We start from the raw sequence: 27,722 nt of genomic DNA on the forward strand, positions 1-27,722 counted from the left end.
ATTTTTAAATCAAAATGATCACTTAATAGCCTACATAAGTCAAATTAATGCATATTGCTCTCGGGCAAGAACGACTGCTTTTACAATGGTAAATGTTATATTCTGATGAACAAATGAAGTAGGCCTACATTAGAAAAACACATATTATCTGAACATTTATTGTAGCCTAGCCTGTGCCAAATATGTGACAATTCTGATGGGAGGTGAGTTGAATGGAATAGGATAGACCATCAAATGTGTAACCTACGTTTTCCAATTAGTATAACTTTGCATTGTTAGGCTGCTAAAGCACTGGCATGTAGCCACTGACATGCACCACGCGTGTTTTCCTCTGCTGTAGGCCTGTACGAAATCTGAGTGAAATAGTTATTCACATTCAATTTCTACGGACGACCGCAAGATGGCGATCTTGACAGACAATTCCTTGGGTTGGCACTGCACATTTCAGAATAAAGAACAAAGCTGAATAACAACTTTTTCAAAATTATCTGTATCAATAATTATTATTTAAAATATATTTACCTCAGACTTTCAACTCGACATATCAACAAATTAGCCTAAGGGTAATAGTACACCACTGTTTATGTCTTTGAAAAAATGCCATGTCTGATATAAAACGGAAAATCATCCCCTCCAAATCAGATAGTATGGGTAAATGATACATTTCCTGAATCCTTAGGGTCATGCCAGTATTTCAGTGTTTGGATTTTGTTTCTCTGACAAAAGATGGCAGGGAAATGGCAGGAAAATGTGTGTGATTAAAGGTTTGAAGAGCTCCAGGGTTGGCTGTACTTATCCAAAATGTTCACAAAAGGATTTAAATGAAAGCTCAGAGTCTCCCCTTTAAAATGATACCAAACATAACAAAATAAAATATTTCAGTGTTCTACTTGATTTATACACATTATTTCTTCAACCTTAGTTTACATTATGCATCATAACTCAAAACAGCTACTCTTGTCAGATGGCCATCATACATCATTGAAAAGCTGTGATTCCAGGCTTTCAGAAAAGGTATGGTAGCCTTTGCCACCTTTTCGGTAACGACCAACCCCTCTGGCTCACGGACTATCTGTGCATGTGCGTGGATATTCAAATTGTATTGACCGAGCGTCACCTTAACCTTTCATCTGAACCCTAAAAGTAGCCTAAAGCAGCTATTGCACTTGCGTGTAGCCTGTAGGTTACTCCCATTAAGTGAAATATATTAGATTTGCAAACACACTTCCAGTGCCATGTAGCTTAGGCCTTGACCACCATTACAGTGGTCAAACCAATGCTACGATGTGTAGGGCTTTCTGTATGGTCTCAGCCAGATGTTGATGGATTTCACACATTAAGATTAACAATGGGTTAGAAATGAAGGCTACAAAGTATCCAGATGAACATTTGGCCGACTAGTTACTGTATTCCAAACTACACGTTCCATACTGCATCTGCAGACAAACGCACAGTCCCACCTCTTTTTCCTGGAGGGCGCGTTACTGCTAGCTCTCACAACAGTAGGAGAGCATGTCTTCCACATCCATCAACACGGATCTCTATGTACTGGAGCGCATTTGACTCGACCGGATGCCTTTGTTTAAAGTCTGGAGACATCTTCAAGCGGCAGGGACTTGGCGAGTTAGATGTCAATATGTTAAAGCTCCTTGCTGGACATATAGCTGGTTAATTGATGGGTGTTAGCCAGATAGCCTTAGCGCTGAAATCCAAAGTTTTCATCCCCTGGGACTTTTGGATTAACGATAGCTAGCTAGCTAGCCACTATACGCAACTATTCGGTCTTGGTAGGAATTATAATTCAGTGTGTTTGTTACGACACCGCACAGACTGGTTACCATTTGGTTAGCAAATTTGCTAACAAGGGGAATCCTAATAATATTAGAAAACAAGTTGGCAAGATAGCTGCTAGTTAATTGGCGAACTTCTTTTCGCTAGAGGGACAGCCAGCTAGTTTTGCAAGTGGCTAGTGACGTTAGGTTCCACCGCCTGAAAGCTTGTTTACTAGCCTCAAAGCTAACGTTAAATGGCTGCCTCCAGCTTGCAAAGTGAAAGTATTCACTGGAATTTTGTTTATCCCGACTTGATACAGTGAGAAGCGGCGATTTATTTCACGTTTTTGAAGCGGAATGGGGTTAGCGCTTGTCTTTGTAGTTGCTTGGATCATATTTACATGAGCGACGTTGGTAGCTAGCCAGGTGCGTTATATTTTGTTTGATTTGTTCAGATTGACAGTTCATTTTTCGTTAAACTGGCTAATGTTTGCTATGCTAGCTAACTAAGAGACTACGGTGTGTTATTTGGGATATTTCAGAGCTACCGTTACGTTCTTTTAAATTACGGCTAGTAGCATTATTAAAATGTAGCTGAGAAAATGACTTCTGGTGCTGTCAAAAATTGCCGTGGAAGTAACGTTAACATGAGAGTAGCTCACGTTAATGCTTACTGATATTTTAATCTACCCAATTGCTATAGGGTTAACATTTGCATAGCTAAATAGCGCCTCAACTTAATGTAGGTTAACGCTAACTGTTTTAAAGTTGCCAACTAATAATACTCCCTAACTTTGAGTATAAAAAAACTGACGCGCCCACTCTCACCCTGGCTCAAGAATTTTACATGGAGTTTCGAAGGTGAATACGGTGCAGTTTTGCAAGCCTTTTTTGCTCGAGCTTGCTGTACCTGGGCCAACCAAACATTACTCTGTGGCCTCGGAGAGAGCTTGCCAGCATCCCAGTCATGGAGGGCAGCGGTGGAACCGGCAACCTACAGAAAATTACCCCCTTGGCTCGAGAACTGTCAAAGACATTCAGTGGTTACAACAAACAAGCAGGACTGCTCAGAAAGAACTTGAAAGAGACAAACATATTCTTTCGGGAGATCAGACAGAACTACAGCAATGCATGTGCATCAGCCACAAACTCGGGGACTGCAGCGCTGGAAGCAGGTAAGATGGGCGAATTGAACACCTGTGCAACACTATCTGTCGTCATTCATCATATGCACCTGTTCTTGTAGTAGCAACAGCTTTTATTGTATTGAAAATAATAATGCGGCCAATGTTAAGATGAAACATTGACGGGAACTGGCAAGTTTCTGTTTACATATTAAGGGGTGGTGGTCCAGTTGCCCCTGCCCCCTCCTTTAAAGTGTAATCCCACGTGTTAAAGCTTAGCGGGGGACTGTGGCCCTCCGAGTCTAGACCAGACACACGTGGATACGTGGTTAAACTGGATTTTAGCTAAATCAGGCAACCCCCTTTCATGAAGAAATATCCAACAAAAGTGCCATAGGAGGTGATGTTTTTGTGAGGGGTCTCCAGCTAACAGCTGTGATGGGCACAGGTGTTAAGCTGAACACAGTGTGCCATTCCTTTCTCCACACAGTGAAACTGCAAGTTTGTTTCCCGCAGGAAAGAGATTTTCCTCTGAGAGTGTTAACTGCGGAGAAGTACTGAATAGGATTTAAGCTAGAAGGGGGGGAAAGCTCCAAGCAGATTAGGGGCAGTAAAAGGCATGTTTTCAGTTGAGACATCTAAAATCCCCAAGTATGTCTCAGTTTAGTTCTCTGTAAGGAGAACTTCTCTTAAGAATGAAAATTGAATTGGGCATTTTCACAGGAAGCAGAGAAACCTTGCTATACTCTCTTTTTAAGGTAGTGTTTAGTAAGTCATCAAGCTTTTCTGACAACCTTAGATAGGCTAGCATATGACACTGATTTATACCACAGAGAACTTTTTACCCTCAAACTGCGGGCCACAAAACTCTCACGCCGTCAAAGTTATTTTGAGGTTCCCTAAATCTCCCGATGTAACCCACATTAGGTTGACCTCTGTGGGATGTCTAAGGATGGAGAATTATAGTATGGGTTTAGAACTCATGGCCTTGGATAATCAGTGCAGTTAGTGCTGTGTTGTTATTGCTCTTTCATTGTGGTCAGTTTAAGCCACAGTGTGAAAGTTCTTGTAGCCTAGACATGTAGGCGTTTGAGTAGGATTGATTATCTCTCTTACTCAAGACTGCCACACTTCATTTGTTTGTTTTCAACAGTGCAATCCTGTATGTTGAGAGGGCCTGGTAAGTTAAGGCCTTTAGGTAATGTTTGGTCTGGAGAACATTTTAAGATGATGCCATGGGCTACACTAGATGAAAGTGAAGACATAGAATTAGGCCTCTACAAACTCCAACTCTAGACTTTACATAGCACAGGTAAAATGGTCTGTATGTTCTGTGTTATTAATGCTGTATATGATTAATCAGATGATGAGCTTATTTTTTTACGAGCAGATGTAGGTCTGTGGGTGAAAGGCTAATTCCTACAGTGTTGTGATGTGTGAACTTAATGTTCTAGCATTATGAGAATGAACCATTTCTACTGGACCGGTGACAGCTACGTTGTTACTCTGAAATCATTGGTGGGTATATTGTACCATTCATATACGTAGAAGATCATGGAAATTATTTTTTTGTCAGGGAAAGTTAGGGAAAAGTGATGGAATTTTACATTTGATTTAGAGTAGGAACCCTGTAGTAGAATTGCATGCTAGTTTCAATGGGTTGATGACAACCCATGCCAGTGGGTCATTGCAGTGGACCCTGCACTGGACTTTTTTGCTGTTCTGTCAACTTGGATGGTAAAACTAGCAATCTTGTCTGTCTGCCAACTGAAGTAAACACACACTGCCTGATTGCAATAAAGAACACACGCCAATCTGTTTGTATGGTGTCATCTGCTCGATATTAGAGGCTCTGCATTGTGGTGCATCCGAAAGTGTTCTGCCCACTCTGTCATCATATTATGTTGAGGGTCTGGTTGAACTGATTTCATCATGCGGATAGGAAGCTGAGGAGGGCAATATCATGTAACCCAAGAATAGGAAGATGCTCTGTTGGGCTTGTTTAATGGTTATTAATAGTAAATGTCAATATGGCTCACTTAATCATCAATAATATTTTCATGAAACAACTATCAGAGGAGAATCCGACAGGATTCAGCATAGGCTTGACAAACAGCAATAATGCAGACACTTTTGTCTCTTAGTAAAGAAGCTGTGTGCTTGATGTTCTCAGTTAGGTTGACTTGATTCTTCCAATTCTCCCTAAATTGAGAGATGAAGTAGGTTGGCTGAAATTAAGTCTAGTTCCCTGCACATGTTGATGGGAAACCCTATTAGGGCTTAAGTTAGGGAGCTTTTGATTGGAAAAAGGCACTAAAGCACTGCATCTATACTGTCTGACCCTGTTTGTCTGAGGCCTAGCATCTTGTATTGAAATACTCCTTCGTTGTGCTCCATGGCCACCTCTCACAGCAGAAACGTAAAGATGCAAAAGTTGGAAGAAGTGCTCTTTTTGTTTGGTCTGCAGGCCCGACACTGCAGAGTATCCCAAAAGCATCAGCCTTTATTGTGGTATTTTATTATCCCATTTCTGCACCCTGCAGCTTTGGACTCATTCACGTCTGCGGGTAAAATCAAGTCATGGGCAGAGCTGTGTTTTCAAGTGGCTGCACGTTCGTACCAGGTTCAGGTTTAGGTACTCATGGGGCCTCGGGTTTGAATCCGACCCATGGTCATTGCCTAATCCCACCTGATTTCTCTCCCTACCTCTGGCTTCCCATCACTCTTCCCCGTCCTAACTGAATAAAGACAAAAGCCCCAAAGTATACTGAAAATCATGGCATGCAGTGCACTGGTTACAGTGCAGAAAAGGTCACGTTTCTGATCTCCTCTGGAATATACAGGAGTTGTTCCGATTTTAAACACTGTTGACTCCCTGTTAATGGTAGTTTCTGGTTAAGGATAGGGGTTGGGTTTGGGTTTGGCTAAGGTGATATTCAGTTATTGTTGAACAATTTTAAGGACTTAACTCGGGTCTGTCTTCACTCTTTTTTTTTACTGTTTGTTGCTCGCAAAATGCACAAGGGATTCTGGTGTGTTCTAGTGAGCTCAGAGCTGAGACATTAGCCCTGTTTACATGGACACTTCTATTCCGATTAGAAACGGAAAAACAGCTCAATCGGAATAAAAATCGTCATATAAACACCTCAATCGGAATGAAAATCCTGATCCGATCAGAATTGTTATAGGAATGGAAGAGGTGGTGTAGTTCGTTCCTATTCCGAATGAACACCCATGTACGGTCATTCGGATTGACTGCTATATCTTACCAATGGGAAGTAGCAAACGGCTATTCCGCTCAAAGATTCTAAAGCGCTCACAAGCACCTGATCGGAATAGAAAGTAGCCCATGTAAACAGGTGGCGCAAAATTTTCAATCGGAATTGTTTAATCAAAATGACAAAAAAACTGTCCATGTAAACGTGGCTAGTGAATATGATTTTGTGCTCATGATGACTTGCTATAAAGTTTATTGTGGTACGTTACGGAGAGGATGTGGTAAATTGCTCTACATCTGTGTGTGTGTGTGTGTGTGTGTTTTTTATGACATGTCTCTCCATCATCTGTAAGCCTTTAAAGCTTTGTCGCTGCAGAGTGAGAAGTGAGGCCAGCATAATTCACTCTCCCATACTGTAGTGCAGTTGGATTAGTAAGATCCGCAGTGCTTTAAAAAAAAAAAAAAAAACCTACAGTGCGGAAGCAAAACAACAAGCAGGCCGGTCACAGATTAACACAGGGGACTGTGTGTGTGTGTGTGTGTGTGTGTGTGTGTGTGTGTTTGTGGCAGGCAGTGTGAGAAGTGTAGCAGATCATTTTTCTGCCCTCTGTTCTTTGTTGTATTCCCCCGACCGCCACCCCCTCAAGCGCACCCAACCCACCAGCTGCCCCGCCGGAGGACTATGACTCAGCAGCTCGGTGGATTATTACCCGGCGCTGCGCATGAGCACAGCTAAAGCCGCGCTGCTGTTTTAATGGGGAGCGGCCCTGGGATGGGTCATGAGACGGAGCCCCCCAGGACAGAGCCAACCCTCGCCCCACACACACTCTCTCACACACACACACACACACACCCACACACCCACACACCCCACCCCTCGCGAAGCTACTCAACAAACATAGGCCCTCTCTGCCTCACTCACACTCTCTCACAGCCTGACTGCACTAAGCTGCAGGAGACGAATAGATAAAAACACTCGATAGTCAGGATCAGAGGATGGAATGAGAATATTTTCCACTTGTTTATTTTCAGTGTTGTGTGTCTAAGGTACATAAACAGTATACCCTGTTAGACTACACAGTATTAACGCAAGCTGATGTAACTGCACGAATGACTAATCTAAATAAAGCACAAGCATTGATTTTTATCTCGTATGCCCTCTTGCGCATTACACCATGCCTTTAGTGGTGGAAGGGGTAACATTCAGTTGTGCACCACTGCACATTAAGACATGAAATAGCAAAGTTTGCAAAGTTGATCCTCTAGGTCTTCCTACTCTCGTGTAGCAAACCGTTTTAAATTGCCTTTTTCCTGTCCTCCTCCAGTTGCACCATCTGGGCACGGTTTTATTGGACAATAATTCAGGCTTGAGTTTTATTTTTTGTTCATATTCACGTGATTTTCACACATTAACATCTTCATCTGTAGCTGTCTGTATATAATTAGGCTCAGAATACTTAATTTCTGTTTTCCTGTGTGTGTTATCGGAAAATTGTTTTCATGCAGGCTGATGATTCAATGGACGACTTCCATGATGATATTTTTTTTGTTTTGCAGCCTTCTGCAAAGCCAAATGTTTACAGCAATGATCTTAAGACACTGAACTGACCTGAAGTTTAATACACATTTTCTTCAAACTCATATCCGTGATATGAGCGCTGGAAATTGTCTGATGGGGGGGGGGGGGGGGGGGGGGGGGGGCATCCATATCCTGTTCTTTTTCCCTGAGGCCATTGCCTCTATATAGCACATGCAGCTGTATTATTGTTGTCAAATCTGTCAAGCATAACTGCATTTTCATCTGCCTGTTCACTGACCGTCTAAATGTTATTGATTTCTTTGTTTCTGAACACACAGCTATGCTATGCTTCTGTGTCATGTTCTGCTCCATGTCTGTGACACTTCTTCCTCCTCTTCCTCCTCTTCCTTCACAGGCCTGCAGCTCAACTGCATCTCCTTCCCACGGCACGAAGAGGAGTACCTGCACGGCGTGGTGTCCAGCACACCCTACATCCTCCTGCTTGGCCAGGACTGCCCGGCCCGCTACCAGCTGCTCAATTGCCTGCTGGGGGAGCGCCTGCTGCCCTTGGGGTCTGACGCCGGGGCCCCGTGTGGAGCCCAGGGCCTCACCTGTAAGCGGCGGAAGCTGTGCTTCACGCACGGGCGCCAGACGCGCCTCAGCCTGGCACTGCCTGGCCAGTACGAGCTGGTGCACCAGCTGGCGGCACACTGCGGGCGCTGGGAGACGGTGCCCCGACTGGACCTGGAGATCCAGGAGGAGTGCGAGGACCCGGCAACCCGGCTGGCCGAGCTGGAGATCACACTGCACCACTCGCTGCTGCAGGTAAACATCGGGGGAGCTTTCAGACCCAGGGCCTCTAGACCGGAAGTGTTTGTTTGACCTTGTTTAAGGAATACAGTATTTAGAAGAGGAGGCAGGAGCTGTAGTCTAATCTTCTTGCTCAAAATCTGGGCTGCTCTGTTGTTACAACTGAAAGTTGTTAGAAGGAGCAGGGTGGAAAAGGGTGGAGACTTGGCAGTGCTTAAGGTCCCGTGGAAATACTGAGCAACAGCTTCAACAGTGGTCACTTAGAATGTATGATGTCGTCTGTTTGGACACTAGAGGAGAGAGCGTATTAGTTCTCGTTAATTTGATATCAGACCTCATAGGAAACCTTTAGTTCATCTTGCTCTGCTTTGGGGTTGCACCACAGACACTGATCAGCAGCTGATGTGAGTTATAGCAAAGCCTCCATCGGTCGATCACATTCACCCCGACCAAGGTGGAGGGCCCTTCTGTCCCCTGCATCAGGCATCACATGCTGTGCCAGAATGAAGCACAGCTAATCCCTGAGTCAAAAGGGCCTGGCTAAACCCAGCACCCAGCCCCAGGCCTCCTGCCTCTCCTGACCCCAGGCCCCAGGCCAGAGATCGTGCCCCCTGTCAGACCAGGCAGGTCACCTCAACCCCACCCCCTAGACTCCTGCTCCACTCCAGTACTGTTTCTAGCAGACAGCAGGAGCAGCAGCCCCCACTTACATAATGGGCCCATCACTGCTCAGGGTCTGCTGCCTTTCACATGACCAGGGCACAGGCCAGGGTTGAGAGAGGGAGACAGACGGATAGAGAGGCGGAGAGAGAGTTTGGCTGGAGGGGAGTGGTAGAGAGAAATACGGGAAAGTTGGGGTTGGTGGTGGGTGGGCAAAACTATCATATTTGTGATGATGGGGTTTCCATGGCAGTGACGGTATTTATTTGGCCCCCGGGCAAGGCTCATAAATACCTCTCCAGTTTGTCACAGTCATGGTCATTTTTTTCCCTTTCTGTTTTTGCATTTATTGTTTTTTTCCTTCATTTTTTTTTTTTTTTTTTTTAATTTTTCTCTGCTTGTTTGCCTGATTGTGCTGTAAACTGGCCAGATAGACGACCAGCAAAACCCAGCAGCAATGCTAGAGATATGCCATCGTTTGCTAATCAGATCTCCTTCATATGCCTGTTTCACAGAGACTGCTAAATAAGTGGTGGCCTTAAGTCACATGGCACTGTGACTAAAACGAACCTCAGAGATGCTAACTTAAGGGTCAGAAGCCAGAAGGTAATGGTCTTGGACATGAGGACGTTATTGATCACTGATCTGACTTGTGTAGTAGCCAGACATAAAGATCTTTGGTCTGTTTTCAGAGGCTGCTGAACTTTAAGTGGACCTTGATATACCACCTGAAATGCTTGACTGGTTTTCTTTCTGAAAAAAAAAAAAGTTTCCAAAAACTGGATATGGATTTAGCTAACTGCTTGGCCCTGAAAGTGAATGTGGCAGTGGAATGTGAGATCTCAATCTGTGGGAAATCCCAGGAAAGTTCAATCGGTCATCAGACTAGATAAATTCTCTATAACACCTGAGTCTTCCAAACAATAAAACAATAAACCTACCAAGTTGTGCTACAATGTTCCTATGATAGTTTTTTTTATGATGATTCTGATCAACACCAACTCACTTACAGTAAATGCCAGATAGGCCTACGTGTTCTCTTGAACTAGGCACAAGTGATTTGGTTCATAACGAGGTGTCTGATTTTATACTTGTGTGAGGTACTACATCTGCCTTTCTCAGATTTGGGTCGCAATTGCAAAAACTCAATCAGAAAATAGGCCTATTCTCTGGGTGGACATTTGAGTAAAGCTGTAAGATTGCGTCACCCTGTATGTTGCTAATCTTTAGGTCTGGTTTAATCTTTTCATTGTGTCACACTAAGTTATTGGGCTGAATATATGAATCATACTGCAAAAAGTCTCCATGCTAGCTGACTGTGGGAAGGCCCAGGGCCTGAGTCGGCACCTGTGCTATCCTCTCCCGTGTATTCTCACCAGAGCCTCATCTTGAGGAATCTGTGGTGAGCTCACCTCCCCCTTGCACAGTAGTGCTTAGCTCATTAGTGGCAGGGGCTCCACTGATGCTGCCTTTGGTAAATAAAAGCTCCAATGCTGTCACACAGTTGCTACATTCACCACAGCCCTGCTAAGTAAGACATGGGCCCCCTTTTGGTTAGCGGCTAATGAACTCGCTAACACGCTAATTAGCCCACCCTCCTCCCTGTTAATTCCAGGTCCTGTCATTTCTGCCAACGTGCACTGTAAGGGACCATGATTGACACATCCAGTCCTGACGATACATTTTTTCGTGTTCACAAATGTTAAGGCCACCTTGCCTCCTCAAGCAAACCAGCTAGCTGTGATTGTTTGCAGTAAGAAGGTTGTGCTTTTTGCCCTGGTTGCCAACAGTAGGCTGAGACATCTCAGGAGAAGGTCTCGAGGTCGTGGCTAGTGAGCTGGCCTTTATTAGTTAGTAGTCAAGCCTAAACTGAAGCCCTCCCCAGCCCCCATCACACTGCCTCTTAAACAGTAAGCAAGTCAGCCATCGGTGAAACAATCAATTTACACACCAAAAAGAATGGAGCCCTGGTATGTGTTCGTCGAGAGCAAGGGTGGGACTAGGAATAAAAATAGATACACAAATAGGCTGTCATGCCTGAACCGGTGCTTTCTTTTCACAAGATGCAACGTTAAAAAAAGGTCAGATTGCGGATCCCAAACAGCCTTGGGATGAGTCTCTCGTTGGACTACATTCGAAAATGGACTGCCCTCATTGCAAGTCAAACATGCTATTTATTTTTGATTGGTGACAAACAAATGTTTGCAGGCCATCTTTGTTCCAAAGAGACTCCTCAGTTGGCTGGTGCTCGTGCCTTGGAGACGGGACTGACTGTCTCTTTTGTGCCTCAGTGTTTGTCAATGCTCTCTGTCTCTGTCTCACTCCCTCTGCCTTTCTCCTCTCTCTCTCTCTCTCTCTCTCTCTTTCTCTCTTTCTCGCTCTCTCTCTTTTTGTCTCTCTCTTTTTTGTCTCCCCTCCCTCCCTCTCTCTCTCACACACACACACACACACACACACACACACACTATCACACTCTTTCTCTGTCCACTATCTCCATCTCCCCCTCTTCTCTCATGCACTGTCCTGCTCCACTCTCTTGTGTGCAATGTCTCACACTTTCCCTCCATTACGTTCTTGGTCCTCTCTTCCACGTTATCTCTTATCTTCTTATGCTCTCTCTCTCTCTCTCTCTCTCTCTGTCTGTCTCTGTCTCTCTCGGTCCTCTCTGTATCTCCTATTTCATGCATCTCTCCCCCCTTAGCTCTCACGCTCTCTGTCTCCGTCTCCCTTCAAGACTGTCATTGGAAATGGATGGCAAAGCAAAAACGTTTTGCCTCGCCTGAGAATTCTTTGCCCCAGAGACCACCCATTCTCATGAGAAATGAAAAAAGGTCAATTTGGAATCCCTCTCTCTCTCTCTCTCTCTCTCTCTCTCTCTCTCTCTCTCTCTCTCTCTCTCTCTCTGTATGTGTCATTTAGATAAGCCCTTCAGTAAAATGTAGATGGTCGTTTTCATTCCTCAAACAACCCATCAATTGTGGCAGGCAATATACTGTATTAGTATACAGTATATGTAACGTATTGAAACCGTTCAAGAGTAAGGCAAGGCTACTATTCATAAGTGTGACGGAGGTCAGTGTGGTTACGGCTGAAATGCACGTTTTGGATTTTTACACTGAAAATCGTGTTGGTCATGGGTTGTATTTCCAACCGTACTATTGAAATGTATAGAATGCATTCCTTTGTGTTAGGAGATTTCCAGCTTACATATGTCATGCAGTACTGCTGTACATATTTTCAGTATTTTTTATAAATCTGACAGTTAAAGCCTTTTCATCAAATAGGGACTGTTGTTTTTGAATTTTGTTAAATGTATACTGGTCCGTTACACTGCAGGTCAAAAGTAACAGATGCAATGGACTTCCGTCACAGATATTTCACAACTATGGCTGAGTTCCCTCAAACATATCAAACACTCAAGCCAGTTCAAGTAGGAAACATCCACATCTCTATTTGAGGGGTGTGGTGGGGGAAAGTAGATGTAAACTAGCCAAACTCGACATGACTGAAAAGGAAGGATGTCCCTGATGTTCCGCTGCCCTGATTTGATTCTAGCAAACATAATCTGGGCAAGTGTGATCAGAGCAGAGCTCAAAGCAACTCCTATGGTAGATGTTAAATATGATGTGTCGGGCAGGGGATGGTGGGGGGCTGGTGGCTCATTGTTTTGGGAGAGGAAGGATCTCCGCAAAGCGGAAGTGCTGCTGCAGAAGGACCCTTGGGAAGCACAGAGTGGGTGGGCCAGGGAAGGACAGGAAGAGAGAGACCTAAACAGGACAACAGGTATTCGGCGCATACCGCATAACTAGATACAGCAACTAGGGAAGGCAAGGTGTACAGTGCATTTATCAGATTTAAATCTGTTGAGAGTGTCTTGGGCATTTCTTTGATATTGTGACACAGAGCCCTGCAAACTAGCAAATGAGATGTCCTGTATGTGTTGTGAAAAACTCCCTAGTATGCGAATACAGCTGGCATTTTCAGTTCCAAGTTAAAGTCTTTGAGGAAGTATTGCCACATAGCTCGGCTCATAGAGTCATTTATAGACACACAGGGGCATATCCATCTACACACGCTTCCAGGCATGCCTACACACATAGAGTGCCTTGTCCGTCTGTGAAGCTTGACTCATCTTCTGGGTCAAAGGTCACCCAGTTCTTCTCCAGTCAGAGGCTTGTCCTCTTGGAGGGTTCAGTTGGATAACAAATAATTAGACTAAACAAGCCATGATATGATGAGTCTTTCAGGCGGGTGTGTTATATCAGGGTTGCACATGAACACTGTAGACGGGACCAGAGGGGCAAGGATTGGATACCTTGACTTTGGCATTCAGTGCTCTCAGCACTTTTTCTCTTTTAACTTTGTTTGCTTTTTTTCTCTCTCGCTCGCTGGCTCTCTGATTGCTACCCTAACCTTGCTGTTCCCTTTCGTCTTTGCGTAGGAGGCCAAGATCATGGTGGTCCCGTGCCCCGGTGTCCAGCCCATTCAGGAAGCGCTGGAGGACTGCTCGCGCAACATCATCCCCATCATCATCTACGCCCTGAGCCAGGACGCGCTCACCGCCGAGCAGGTGGCCGACCTGCACAAGGTCCGAGAGACGCTCCCCTACCCCATCTGCTTCGTCCGCATGCCGTCGCCCTCCTCCCCGCCTTCCCTGACCCCCGACGCCTCTCCCGAGTGCACGCGGTCGGGCGACCGGGACCGGGACCGGGAGCGGAACCGCGAGCGCAGCGGCCTGCACGCCCAGCTCCTGGCGCTGGGGTTCCTGGGCGGCGGCACGGAGAACAGCTCGAGCGGCTCGGCCCCCATGCCCCAGAGCGTGCTGGGGGAGTCCTTTGAGCGGCTGCACCGGCTCCTGGGGCCCTTCGCCAAGCAGGTGCTGCAGAACCAGCAGGTGGAGGCGGCCAACATGCTCAACGGGGTGCACTGCCGCTGCCTCGACCTCTTCATCAACCAGGTGAGATGGGGCCTGGGACCGCCTATCAGACTGAGCGGAGCGCTATGGGTTCGGACTTCTTAAAGCCTTTGTAACATCAATGTAAAGCCCTTTTCACATTGAAAGATGCAAAATTTGCGGAAAAGAGGCCAATGTGCCGGCTCCGGTATGAAACCTCAGACCGTAACACAAATAAAGACGGCAAATTTCCGGAGTGCAATCCAGTGTGAAAGCACCTTAAGTTTGTTTAGTCTACAAAGAGCTAAGTGAAGATGTGTATTAAAAATGAAGACGGTGGCACCACTAGTGTGAGGTGGCTCTGTTGCAATTCACAGTGCAGTATGGAGGAGTTTGGTGTGTGACAGACAGATAGACTGGCAGACAAGAGCGAATATCAGGTTAGAGGAAGAAACCTTATTAAAGGAAACATTATGAAAAGCATCTAATTTGCTAGAATAGCCTGTGCTCTCTGATAATCAAATCGTTTCCTGATCGTGCAGAGTGGCGGCCTTTGTTGTCAAGACACACCGGGTTAAGTGGAGGATGTTCTGAACGTGCGGGTGGCATTGGAGGGAGGTGAAGGGTGTGGTCCGTTTACAGTAACATTTTTACAGGGAGGCCAGGCGGTTGACTTGTTAATTGAACTGGTAGGATTCCATTGTGTTTCTTGGCATGTGATGCTATAAAGCATTCCTTAATGCCTCGTTATTGAGGACACCCTGATCCTGATAGAAGTTGAAGATGGATTTTTGGAACATGTTTGAGCAAGTAGTTTTGGAGGGCCGAAAACAACAGCATCTGCCAAATCCCATAACCATAACCATAACCATAGAAGCAGACATGCAGATACACAGATCTGACGATTAAGTTAAAAATGTAAACCTCTGTATTGAAAGGTCTTTTTGTTGACAAGGCACTGAGTAAAAGAAAGTTTGGGATGTTGGCAGCAACTGGCTAAAATGTGTTTGTATTGTTTGTGTTGCAAAGGAGAGAGCTGCTGCGTACTGCAAATCTGTACATCAATATGTTCACAAATGAGCAGACGCAAGAGCATGGAAATATATTAGAACAGGAAAGCTGTGAGGTGTGCTCTGCCCTCTAGGACTCCCATAATCAAAGAGTGAAGCCAGAGAGGGTTAATGCAGAGCTTTAGTTAGTAATCAAGGATCTTAGACACCACTGCAGCTTGATCAGTCATATTATATCTTTAGAGCTTAGATCTACACCATGTTTGTGAGTACTTCTCTCCTTTGAACTCTGTGCGTGCATGTGTGTGTGTGTGTGTGTGTGTGTGTGTGTGTGTGTGTGTGTGTGTGTGTTTGTGCGTGGCCAGGCTTTTGACATGCAGAGGGACCTACAGATCACGCCGCGGCGGCTGGAGTACACGCGAGAGAAGGAGGGCGAGCTCTTCACCTCGCTCATGATCATCGCCAACCGCAAGCAGGAGGAGATGAAGGAGATGATCGTGGAGACGCTCAGCAGCATGAAGGAGCAGCTGCTGGAGGACGCCGCCAACCTGGAGTTCACAGGTCCGTGCTCACGCCGGGGTCAGAGGTCGAAGATTGGGCTTTTGAAATCTTGGGGAAAATGGTTTCATTGTACAGCATCAAACTTGTTGGGAGTGGAAGACTTGAGCAGTTCATCTTCAAAGGCACAGATGGAGAGGGGAAATACAGAAAAAAAGGTTTCCATAGAGATGAACTGCATTGCTCCAGGATTGCATGCTTTTGAATAATGAGAGTAAAGAACTTCATGGCTCAGAGTGCTACTGGGAGACTTAACGTCAGTATTCACTTCAGACAGGTGCTCTTTTGTTGTGGGTGCAAGTTGGGTCAAAGGAATGTAACAAAGGCACTCTGTTTAGAAAAAAAGATATGAAAAAAAACTTTAATAAACATGGCAACTGGTTTAAAAGCTCAGTCATAACTGTGCTGCTGCCATTGTGTCAAAATAAGAGAGCGGAGGCTCCCCAGCCTGTGTTGTGTGGCTGCTTTGTCATGCCTTCAGCATTTCGGACAACTCCCCACCAGATACCACCAGACCCATCACCGTTCTGTGAACCGGTGAATAAAACCCCAGGAGAGGGAGTTAGAAAGGAGCTGAAAGATAAAGGAAAGGAAAGGAAAGGGGGTAATTACAGAGCTGTCTCTCGGAGGGCATGGTCCAGCGGTATAGATTAGGGTTCTGCGCACACACTAACTGTGAGTCTCAAGGGGAGGGGAGACAGAGACTTCATGGTGCAGGAAATTGGTTTCTGTTTTCTAATTAATTGGTGTGCGTTTGGTCCTCTGAAGGCCATTTGTTAGGCTCAAGAACCGGAAATCCTAATTGGAGGCCTCACAGTGGTAATAACAAGTGAGAGCCCAGTTGACACTGTGGTCTTCATCTGCGGTCCCTCAGGGCCCATACGGTGCAGCTCAGCTCATTCATTAGTGTTCACGGGATCATGTCCAGTTCAGTGACGCTGTGCTGTCCGGTGGGGTCTAAACGAGGAGCCGGGCCTGTCGACCGGGCCAAAGGAAACGTTCCTCTGGGGCTGGACTTGAATATTCTCTAATGATGTAACTCCTCCAGAGCCCAGACACGCTCGTGCGTGAGTAAACAGTGCTGCTCTGCTATTGCGTAACTCCGGCAGCATCGTGGGCTTTCCCCTCTCCCAGCACAAGCTCTCCTCCAGCCAATCCCCAGTGTGCTGCAGCTCAGCACAACTTAGTTCTTGTTTCCTAGCAGTCTCCTCCGGTCTTCTCTATTGAAACCAAGTCGCTGTGGCATGAAGTGTCTCTAAAGGGTGTTACAAGAATCAGGAAACAAGGCATGGCATGTGTTTTTGACCATTACGTCACACATTCCCACACTCATAAACACACACACACACACACACACACACACACGTGTGTGGACTTGGTCAGCACCGAGGCCGTGTGTGGGCGTCGAGTTGTGATGTGTGAGCGGAGGGTGATGCTGTTTGCTGCAGAGGAAGGGAAGGGACTTGTTCAGACTTCATTAGTGCAGATTGGCAACTCGTGGCCCTGTGGTAGGACCCATTCAGGCCCGTTCCTATGGCAACAGCCCAGACTATTTAGAGTCTTTAGCTGAGCTGATTTGATAACTTTCTGAGGGAGAGAGAGAGAGAGAGAGAGAGAGAGAGAGAGGGAGAGAATGAGAGGGAGGAGTGGACACGGTGGAGGGAGAATTAGTGAAAAAGAGGACTTGTACACAAACCTCCCAAATGGCAGGTTCTTTCAGCAGTAAGTAAGAGCAGGTGTTTGTTAAAAAGCTAAGTGGCAGGACCATTCATTTTGGTTTTATTTGACAGAATAATATTAAGTGTTTTTTTCAACACTGAAATGAGAAATAAAATCATTACACACACATACAGGATGCAGTTCACAGCCGTTCTCATGATCCTATACTATATTAATTCTGTAGCCAACAGTTTGTTTAGTATTTTGCAATATCACAACATTTGTATCACTACTATGCAAAGGTGACCCTGTTGAAAAATCCTCAGTGTTGCACATTTCCCTGGTTGAGCACAGGCATTACTGAGTGAAACAATTGGAGAGTTTTTATGATGCGCACTAAACCCAATGATATTTTAAAGACTTCTTTAATGCTCTCATTCCCTCAACTCAGATATCATCGTAACTCCGAACGGGGAGCCCGTGGCCTCCAAGGACATCAAGTCGTGCATCCAGCAGATCCAGGAGCTGATCGTGGTGCGTCTGAACCAGGCGGTGGCCAACAAGCTCATCAGCTCCGTGGACTACCTGCGGGAGAGCTTCGTGGGCACGCTGGAGCGCTGCCTCAACAGCCTGGAGAAGTCCACCAACGACACCTCGGTGCACAACGTCACCTCCAATCACCTGAAGCAGGTGGAAACACACGCACGCACACACTCACACAGAAACAGACACACAGGTGCACAGGTGTGCGTGTACTGCCAGAGGACTGGTATGTCACGGGTGTAATTTAACCAAAATGATTGGGCAAGAGTTCTATTGCTAATTATTCATTTGATTCCAAGAGATGAGGCGAATTAAAAACATCCAGAGTTTCATAATTCCATTTCAGCTACTAGTAATTCTTTAGTGTGAATGAATAAGAAGTGGTGGTGGTCTTGCTGTAGTTTTGCTCTATTTTGCTCTTTTGCTGCATTTTGAGTCCCTCTCTCTCTTTCTCTCCCAGATCCTGAACGCTGCCTACCATGTGGAGGTGACGTTCCACTCCGGCTCGTCTGTGACGCGGCTGGTGTGGGAGCAGATCAAGCAGGTACTTTCCTCAGAGGCACACTATGTTCAGACAAGCCACAGGAACCTGATCAGCAGGTTGACATAATTAAAGTCTGTGTGCCCTCATTCTCAGCCCTCTCTCATGCTTTGCGTTTATCTCCCTCACCCTGTAGCTCCCTCTTTCTAATGCACTCTCTCTTTTTATTTCTTCCCTCTCTTCTTTGCTCATCTTTCTCTCTCTCTCTCTCACTCTCTCTCTCTCTCTCTCTCCCTGTAGATAATCCAGAGGATAACGTTTGTGAATCCTCCGGCCATCACTCCAGAGTGGAAGCGTAAGGTGGCTCAGGACGCCATCGAGAGCCTGAGTGCGGCTAAGCTGGCCAAGAGCATCTGCTCCCAGTTCCGCACTCGCCTCAACAGCTCCCACGAGGCCTTCGCCGCCTCACTCCGACAGGTGGGGCACTCTCAGAAGGACACACACACACACACACACACACACACATACAGGTGCGCGCATCCGTGCATGGCCAGTGCCATCTCTGTGTCTTCTCATCCCTCTCATGATCAGTCTCTCTGTCTTTCCTACCTTTTTCTAAGCTGTGTGTGTGTGTGTGTGTGTGTGTGTGTGTGTGTGTGTGTGTGTGTGTGTGTGTTCACTAGTGGGTTCATATCTTGTCGAAATCCCTTTTAACATCCATCTTCCTTATCCAGTTAAGTGCAGGGTCGCTCCTGGCAAATGAGCCATGGAATTACTTTGACCTGTAAAATCCAATCAATTCAGACATGTCTGGACATTATTATTAGACAGGTGAGATCCCCATTACTTCCATTCAACCTATTCTAGCCAGCTTGGCAGATCTTGCATTCAGAAAGCCTTTTTGTCCCCTCCGTCCTCCTGTTGTGGGCTGCCAGCGTCGGCCAGCTCTGATTGTCTCCATCGCGTCCCTAAAACCACAGGCATGCTACACATTCCAGCGCCCAGTAAGACGGCCTCGTCCAGCCGGAGTTTCGACCCAAGCGCTCTGATCCCTTTGGTCTCAGTAGAGAGCCGTGCTTATTGTGAAATCGCACGTGATTGGAGAACGTGACTTCCGCCATGAATAAAGAGGATCATTATGTATGTGTGTGTGTGTGTGTGTATTAGGGGTGGGGGGTGCGGCCAGAGAGTCCCCTTGTCATTGTAATTAGGAGTTGAGAAGGTGTGAGAAGGTGTGAGACATTGTGTGTGTAAAGCCAGGGGGTCAGGATTTGACTGATTAGCTTCGCCGATTAGCAAGGCACTTCCTCGACGCCATTTTCCAGAAATACATCATGTCCGGTGCCATTTCTCCTCATGCTGATCGGTGGCTCATGCCTGACGAGCTCTCCTTCTGTACCTTACGTCAATCAGTAACCTGGCACTTAATTGGTTAAGTAAAACGGCACCGGAAACAAGCCCCTTAAAACGCCATGTTGAAGCCTGAAAAAAATGTTATCTCGTATCAGTCCTTCGTTTACATGTCATTTTTTGCTAGTTATGTTTACAGTTACAGTTATGTTTATCTCTGTTGGAGAGTTTATATTTGATGCTTTTGATGGGTCTTGAGGTGGGGGAAGGCCAATTTGATTGCATTTTTGAATTTAGAAGCTAATGGATCTTGAATGGGAGTTGGGGTAGGCCATTTGATTGCATTTTTTAATACTTTAGCCCTGATTTGATTATATCACATCTTCAGTATGCATGTGTGATCTGAATGTGAGTCTCTGTGGGTCTGTGTTTTCACTGTTAATGTGAATGAGGGTATTCTCTCTCTCGCTCTCGATCTTATTGAATTAGGCTGATCATTTGATCTTTACATGAATATGCGCTTTACCACAAAGCTGTTGAAATATCCTCATAAGGTTTCAATTGAGCATGCTCATAATCAGAGGGGGCATTTGGCAGCTAATGCAGACTAATGCAAAACAACAGGCCAAGTATGACTCCATTTGGCAGTGATGGGACTTGTATCCATCTGGATGTCACATCTATTTTTAGAACAGTGGGGTAAAGCATAAATAGCATTCTGTGTTGGATCAAAGGCAGTATGAAGCTGTTCCATGTTTGTTTGTGTGTGAATGGGTGTGTGATGTTTGCGGTGTTCGGATGCAGCTAACGGTTGTGTAATGTTTGCAGTTGGAGGAGGGTCACACGGGTCGCCTGGAGCGGACGGAGGACCTCTGGCTGCGGGTCCGCAAAGATCACGCCCCTCGGCTGGCCCGCCTGTCGCTGGAAAGCCGCTCGCTTCGAGACGTCCTCTTAAACGGTAGCGACCTACACCTCTCCCTCTGCCTTCATCCTCTCGGCTCTCTCTCTCTCTCTCTCTCACTCACACACACACACACCCTTGTCTTTCTTAAAATAAAAAAAGGATCTGTAGGACAACAGGACACTGCTCTTGCCTTCTCTCTCTCTCTGTGTCTGTATGTGTGTTTTTGATCAGTCTCATTTCTTTTAGAAGAATATCATTGACTCATAATATGTGGCTATACCATGTGATTTCTAGTATTTACATAACACAACACTAGCTAATGGACTAGGACCAGTTTTTTGTCCATTAATGTTTCCCAAGTTCTGTCTTCGTTCTGATATCATCCCCTGTCCCTTCAGAGCAAAGAGTTTAAACTGCTACTCTCACATCCCTTTCTGCTGTCCAGGCAAGCCTAAGCTGGGCCGCGAGCTTGGCCGAGGCCAGTACGGAGTGGTCTACCTCTGCGACAGCTGGGGGGGGAAGTACCCCTGTGCCTTGAAGTCGGTGGTCCCTCCTGACGACAAGCACTGGAACGACCTGGCCCTGGAGTTCCACTACACCAGGTGAGTGGCGAGGAGGCCCGCCGCGACGGCGCCTGGGGACGGGAATGTGTGACCGCAGCTCCTCTCGCTTCCTGTACGCAACGGTCCCTCAGCCAAACAATAGCGTCTGCGTCAGCATAACCACATATGGCCTGTAGAATATGTCATTTCACTGTTCTTCGAGACAGGCCATTGTTCTTGTCCCATAGGCTCACCTTATAGCCATTGCCCACAGATGTTCTGCTGCTTCCAGAGTGACCTGAACTGCTGTCGTCTGGTTTTGGGTTGTTTCTGTTTACAGCCAGTGAGAATATCATAATTTGGTTCTACTTGGTGTATTTGTGTTGATATTTGATGCTAACTACTGCTGATCAATGTCTTGTTTCCTGCCTTTTCTCCATGACTATTTAGCATCTCAGTCTTATTCTCGTAATCTTTTGAAAGTTTATCACACAGTTCTTCTGCAGCCCATTTCAGTGTGAAACAATTATTATGGCAGTTGGAGCTAGTCACCACCGTTTGCATGCATTTGCAGACTAGCGGGCCCGCTGAGGTTTTATTCAAGTCTGCCTTTGTCCTGAGGGTTTACTGACATCATATCCACCAAAAACAGTGCTCTGGCATTGATCTTTTGTGGATTATGCATATCCAAATTATTTTGTGGCAACTGTTAAACAAGCACAAGAAACCCTTGTTTGGCGCAAAATAGTACAGTGATATATGGAGATGTCAAAGGCCAATGCGCCCAAGGTAGCAGCACCCCTGGCCATGTCATGTCTGTCTGTCTGCGGCCTCACACTCACACACTGGGCCCTCTCTGGGCCGTGACAGAGAGGGTTAAAGCGGAGCGAGAGGCGAAAACGTTCTATCATTTCCGCGTTCTGTCTTCGCAAAGGGGAGGGGGGCTAAATCCCCCTTTAAGCAGACCTGTTAACATTCGAACTGAACTGCTTGCCAATCTGACAGAGATCGATATCCCACTATGACGTTTTTGCGACACGCCTCTTTAAGCAGACAGGAACTGTTCGAATTTTTCTTCCATAGAGATGCATTATGTTGCTCTATCTTGTCAATAATTAAGGATCTTTGGCCGTGAGGGCAGCACAGCCTAGGGTGAGAGGATGGTCATGTCAGGGTTAGTAGTCCAGTCGCCAACGGCATCCCATAAACTTGAAACAATGGAAGCGTTCACCTTACCGTTACAATACCGCTTAAGTAGCTGCTGAGGCACAAGGTTGCGTTGAGACCTATAGAATGACTAAACATTCTTCCAGGTCTCACCCCTGAACACCGGGGACTGCCCCTTAAGTAGGTCAATAGCTCAACAGCATGCCCCTGCTGCCGTTTGCTTTACCACAATAGTTTCTCTCAAGGTTACAGCCAGCCATCCACATTCTATTCAGTCCATGGTGACTAATGAGTGTAAGGCCTTATGGTCTTGTCACAGAATGGAGAACGATGACATTAATGAGAAAACATACCTTTGTGAACTGTGGAATGTTAGTTGAAATGTTACGCCTTGTATTCAAGTGGGTCACTGATAGGATCCTCTGACAATACCTCCTTACACCTGTAGCTGATAGTTTCGTTTCGGTGTGACAAAGAAAACGGTATGCTGATGTAGGGAATGAGTTGAGTGAAAGTTGGGTAAAGACTTGATGGAAAGTTGGGAGTGTGTGAAGTGGAACAGGCGCCCTCATGAGTCCTATACCATGACTGTGCTGTCCAACCACTGTTCTCATGTCATGTGTATTAGGCGCCCCCTTGTGGTGAGTTTGTATATCCTCGTCCAGTGGGTATCATATAATGACAGTCTGGAAATTGAGCAACATGACTGTAGCATTGTGTTCACCTCACTTTTCTTCTGTCCTCTTCATTGTGCTTACCCTCTCCTCCCTCACCCTCTCTCTCTCCTTTCCCTCCTCTACCCTATCACTCTCTCCTTTCCCTCCTCTACCCTATCACTCTCTCCTTTCCCTCCTCTACCCTATCACTCTCTCCTGCGCCTCTGCCACTCTCAGGTCCCTGCCGCAGCATGAGAGGCTGGTAGATCTGCACGGGTCGGTCATTGACCACACGTATGCGGGCGGCTCCAGCATAGCAGTGCTGCTCATCATGGAGAGACTCCACCGAGACCTCTACACAGGCCTCAAGGTGCCCAGTACAGACTGACCACAACCTCCATACAAAGTGATAATAGAGTTGATTAGTGACCTTAGAAAATCAAAATATATATTATGCGTGTGTGTGTGTGTGTGTGTGTGTGTGTGTGTGTGTGTGTGTGTGTGTGTGTGTGTGTGTGTGTGTGTGTGTGTGTGTGTGTGTGTGTGTGTGTGTGTGTGTGTGTGTGTGTGTGTGTGTGTGTGTGGTTCAGGCCGGTCTATCACTACGAGAGAGGTTACAGATCGCCCAGGACGTTGTAGAGGGAATCCGCTTCCTGCACGGTCAAGGGCTGGTGCATCGAGACATCAAGCTAAAGAATGTCCTGGTAAGCACGTCGTCTGAATTACTCTACAGCCCATAAGGGAGAGGAGCAATACATTATTAGTGATCTCTTAATGAATTACCTAAACCTAGACTGGGAACAAATACTGAATATATTTTTGAAGGAAGACATGCTCATTATGTGTTTGGTCTATCCATGCTCTGTTCAATAATATTGCTGTTGCTGGCTACATGAAGTAAATGAGTACAGATAATGGGCTAATGAGCACCAGACGTTTGGAACTAAACAATGTGTGTGTTTGTGTCAAGCTTGTATAGCCTCCATAACCTGTGTTGGCTCACTATGGTCTGCTCACTCACTATTGTCCCTCCATGGAACTAGTGTGAGTCAGGGTAAATCATACTGTGGTTGTTGTAGTTGTTGGAGGTTTTCATGCCATGTTCTCCTGTCTCCAGCTGGACAAACAGAACCGGGCCAAAATAACGGACCTGGGCTTCTGCAAGCCAGAGGCCATGATGTCCGGCAGCATCGTAGGAACGCCCATCCACATGGCGCCAGAGCTCTTCACAGGTCAGATATCCGTTATGCACAAACCAGATCATACTGAACAAGGTTCATGCTTTGTTGACATAATGTAGATGAATTACTCGGATAGGCCCATGGATTAGGCATACTGAATGCTGGAAAATGAGTGTCATGCATACATGTAAATTATTCTATGTTCTGCAGCAGTGTTGTAGTGTCCTGGCGCTTGGTTTCATGTACAGATTACAGAGCGTACACATTGCTCCTGTAATGCCCCCTTCAGCCAAACCAGCATCTCTGTTTATCCACTCAAGAGCCATTGATAGTTCCTCAATCCTCCTGTATATCCCCTCTGGCCTATCCTATAAGTACCCTGTGGAGTGTTGAGGCTCTCCTCTTTAGAACAGAGCAAAACAATGGGGGACTTTGTTGTTGAGGTCTGCTGAGGCACGTCGGGGTAAACATGACCTTTCATCGGAAAGTGACAACTTGCTTATATGATCACACACAGCAACTCACGGATTGGTGTTGCGCAAGGGGATGGCAATACTGTTGTATCATGTTTGAATTGAACTGTTTGAACAAGTCACAAGCGTATTAAAACAAAGATGGATAGCTTCTCTAGGTAAAGCAAATCCATGTAGTTTTATATTTTTGATGCTCCGTTCAGTGTTTGAAGATACGTGACCCGCTACAAAGCTTTGTGCACCCGCTGTGGTTAATATTTAACATTAAATCTATGTGTAAGTTGAGATTTCTCTCTGATTGCTGAGTAAATAAATGTGTGTGTGTGTGTGTGTGTGTTTGTGCGTGTGCATGCTGTAGGAAAGTATGATAACTCTGTGGACGTGTATGCCTTTGGGATCCTGTTCTGGTATCTGTGCTCTGGCTCTGTGAAGCTGCCCGAGGCGTTCGAGAAGTGTTCCAGCAAGGACCAGCTGTGGAACAACGTCAAGAGAGGTCAGTCCACCACCCTTGTCTCCACTGTTCAGTCTCCAACATATCTGTGTGTGTGTGTGTGTGTGTGTGTGTGTGTGTGTACACACGTGTGTTTGTGTGTTTGTGTACTTACTACTTACACCTCAGTGTGGGCGTGTATGTCTGTACGTACAGTCTGTACCATTAAAGTGCATGTCTTGGCTTGCAGGCTGAGTACCTAGTGTTCTTATCTGTGTGCCTATAGACCTTAAATGGAAGTACTGCCTCTCCATCACATGTCCTGAATCTGTCTGTCTGTCTGTCTGTCTACTTATGTGTCTGTTTGAGAGTGTGTCTGTGTGTCTCATTGATGATGGTGAATGATTCACTCTCTTCTTGTGTGTGTGTGTTTGTGTGTGTATGGGGATGCCTGTCTCACTGATCCATCCCTCTGTCTGTCTGATTTGGCATGACTCACTGTCAGTCACAGAGTGAAGATGTGTCTGTGTCTCCCTCACATAGCTGCCTTTCCCTGTATGGGTGTGTGACACGTGCGTCTGTCTCTCTGATTCTGTCTCTCCTGTCTGTCTGTCTGTCTGTCTGTCTGTCTGTCTGTCTGTCTGTCTGTCTGTCTGTCTGTCTGTGTGCAGACATCTGTCTCACTGATTACAGTGAGTGACTCACTATCTGTATAAGTCTGCCATCATTCACACTGCTTCCTCCTCCTGTGTGTGTGTACATATAGATGTCTCACTCTCTTCTGCTTGCTGTGTGTGTGTGTGTGTCTGACTCACGCACTGCCTACCCCTGGTCTCTGCAGGCTCTCGTCCCGAGCGCCTGGCCACCTTTGACGAGGAGTGCTGGCAGCTGATGGAGGCGTGCTGGAACGGCGACGCCTTACAGCGCCCCCTGCTGGGGATCGTGCAGCCCGGCCTGCACAGCATCATGGTGCGCATGTGCAACCTCAGCCCCGAGCGCAAGAGCGGCAGCCTGGACGACTCCAACTGACTTCGCCTTCGCCGCCGGCAAACAAAATACTTCATCACGGAGAGAGAGAGAGAGAGAGAGGATGTGCTGGTGGAGCCTGCACGGTTACCCACACACACACACACAGAGAAGCACACTCTCAAAACAAAAACAAACATACACACTCACTAATGAGCATGTATGTCCACACACACATAAACATTCACACACACACACACACCGAAAAAAAAAAAAGATATCCGTTTGGGTCCCTACCAAATGGATAGACTGTAGTGACCAAGGAAACAGGTGTGTTTTGTATAACTCATAGGTGTTTTCCCCCCATTCCCTTGACAAGGGTCTAATGTACACTATTTATGATGACCTTATTGAAAACAACACATGTAAACTGTGCACATATGTGTCTTGACCTTGTTTGTGGCGTTTGTGTATTTATATATGTTCTAGCACACACTATGCTTCTTTCTTAGCAAGCATGCTAATCGCTGCTTTGTTATAGGATTGCTACTAGACATGAACATTTTAAAAGTAGTCCATATCCAGTATTATGCTAAAAAAAAGAAAGAAGTGATTTTAGTCTGTATTTAAGCTGGTTATCGGAATATTACTGCTATCCTGAGATGACGACCGTTTTTTAATAAAATGATTTTCTGAAACTATTGATTGTGAAGTGTTTCTTGCTTATAAAATGTTAATGTTGACTGCCAAAATATCTCATATCCATCATGTGAAAATGGGAGTGTTTTATAATTGCTGATGGGAGTTGATTTTGGAATGTTTTTATGAAGCTGTGCAGTCTGATCTGCAGATCTAATGAAAATAAGTTATTTGAAGAGGAAAAAGGAATTAAGACATCTTGGGCTGATTTAATCAACCAATTTCACAAAATCAAAAACCAGAACCCTCCAAAGCCACCCATGCTTCCCAATTAGGGTCATGTCACGGACTGGTCATAATCTGGCATACATGAACCTGTTTAGATACTGAATACTGAGTGTGTGTCTTGTGTGTCTGAATTGACTACGGTTTTTTTGGTCATAAACTGTCCATTAGCAAGTGGAGGCTGGCTAACGTAAGAGGCCCATTAGGCCTCTACAGCCACAACAAAGCCCACAAACATGTACTCAGAAAATAAGAGCAAGACTGCAAAACAAGTGTAAAACCACCTGTGTTTTCCCACTTTATAGCTCCACCTAGTGGCCTCCGCTCAGTACCTCTTTACGGTTTTGTTCAGCTGAACACATTTGAGTGGCCTATTAGTCCAGGCAGGTATGTAGTGAAAGGACAGGCTGAAGGGACGCATGGGTGAGGGAGAACAATCTGTCATTACAGATCATTAAGCAACATGGCATGAGTGAGAGAGAAGGTTTAAAGGATATCCCCACAGCCTGTGGACCGCTACCGAGAGCAGGGAAGAAGATGGTCGCATCTCTCCCACGCGTGACATGGAGAGGAGGCACATCAGTCTTGGGCTGGCTGAGGGAACTCGGAGAGGACGAATGGCAACTGGAGGGGAGCACGAGAACACCATGTCCCTTGAGAGCAGTCGTAGCATGTCTACTCTAAGCTGGTTCATGTGGGATACGAGGGCGAGGATTTGACTTTTTTGACTATGGAGCAACCTTCAATGCTTTTTGCCTCCCAGATTTCTTGTTTTGCCATCCCTAAAGAATGCTGTTTAGGTTTGTCACCACAGGAATACACAGAACCACCCCCCAAATACACACATCACCCGAAGAAAAAAATAACACCACAACACAAAAC

General features: G+C 45.9%; 1 protein-coding gene across 2 annotated transcripts; it reads left to right on the plus strand.

The window, feature by feature from the left end:
- The first annotated feature begins 1,482 nt into the window (after window positions 1-1,482).
- dstyk (dual serine/threonine and tyrosine protein kinase) lies at window positions 1,483-26,617 on the plus strand. 2 transcript variants are annotated; one of them, XM_062545463.1, is made up of 14 exons: window positions 1,483-2,947; window positions 8,048-8,457; window positions 13,544-14,059; window positions 15,372-15,567; window positions 17,675-17,913; window positions 18,227-18,310; window positions 18,548-18,724; window positions 20,426-20,555; window positions 20,947-21,103; window positions 23,104-23,236; window positions 23,457-23,570; window positions 23,984-24,098; window positions 24,879-25,013; window positions 25,792-26,617. In XM_062545463.1, exons 1-14 carry the CDS (start codon window positions 2,740-2,742, stop codon window positions 25,977-25,979), a joined length of 2,802 nt encoding a protein of 933 aa, XP_062401447.1. In that variant the 5' UTR covers window positions 1,483-2,739; the 3' UTR covers window positions 25,980-26,617. The 2 variants fall into 2 exon arrangements, with proteins under 2 accessions (XP_062401447.1, XP_062401448.1); XM_062545464.1 differs by lacking the exon at window positions 13,544-14,059.
- Window positions 26,618-27,722: the final 1,105 nt, after the last annotated feature.

The sequence above is a fragment of the Sardina pilchardus genome, chromosome 9, assembly GCF_963854185.1.
Source record: "Sardina pilchardus chromosome 9, fSarPil1.1, whole genome shotgun sequence".
Taxonomy (NCBI): domain Eukaryota; kingdom Metazoa; phylum Chordata; class Actinopteri; order Clupeiformes; family Clupeidae; genus Sardina; species Sardina pilchardus.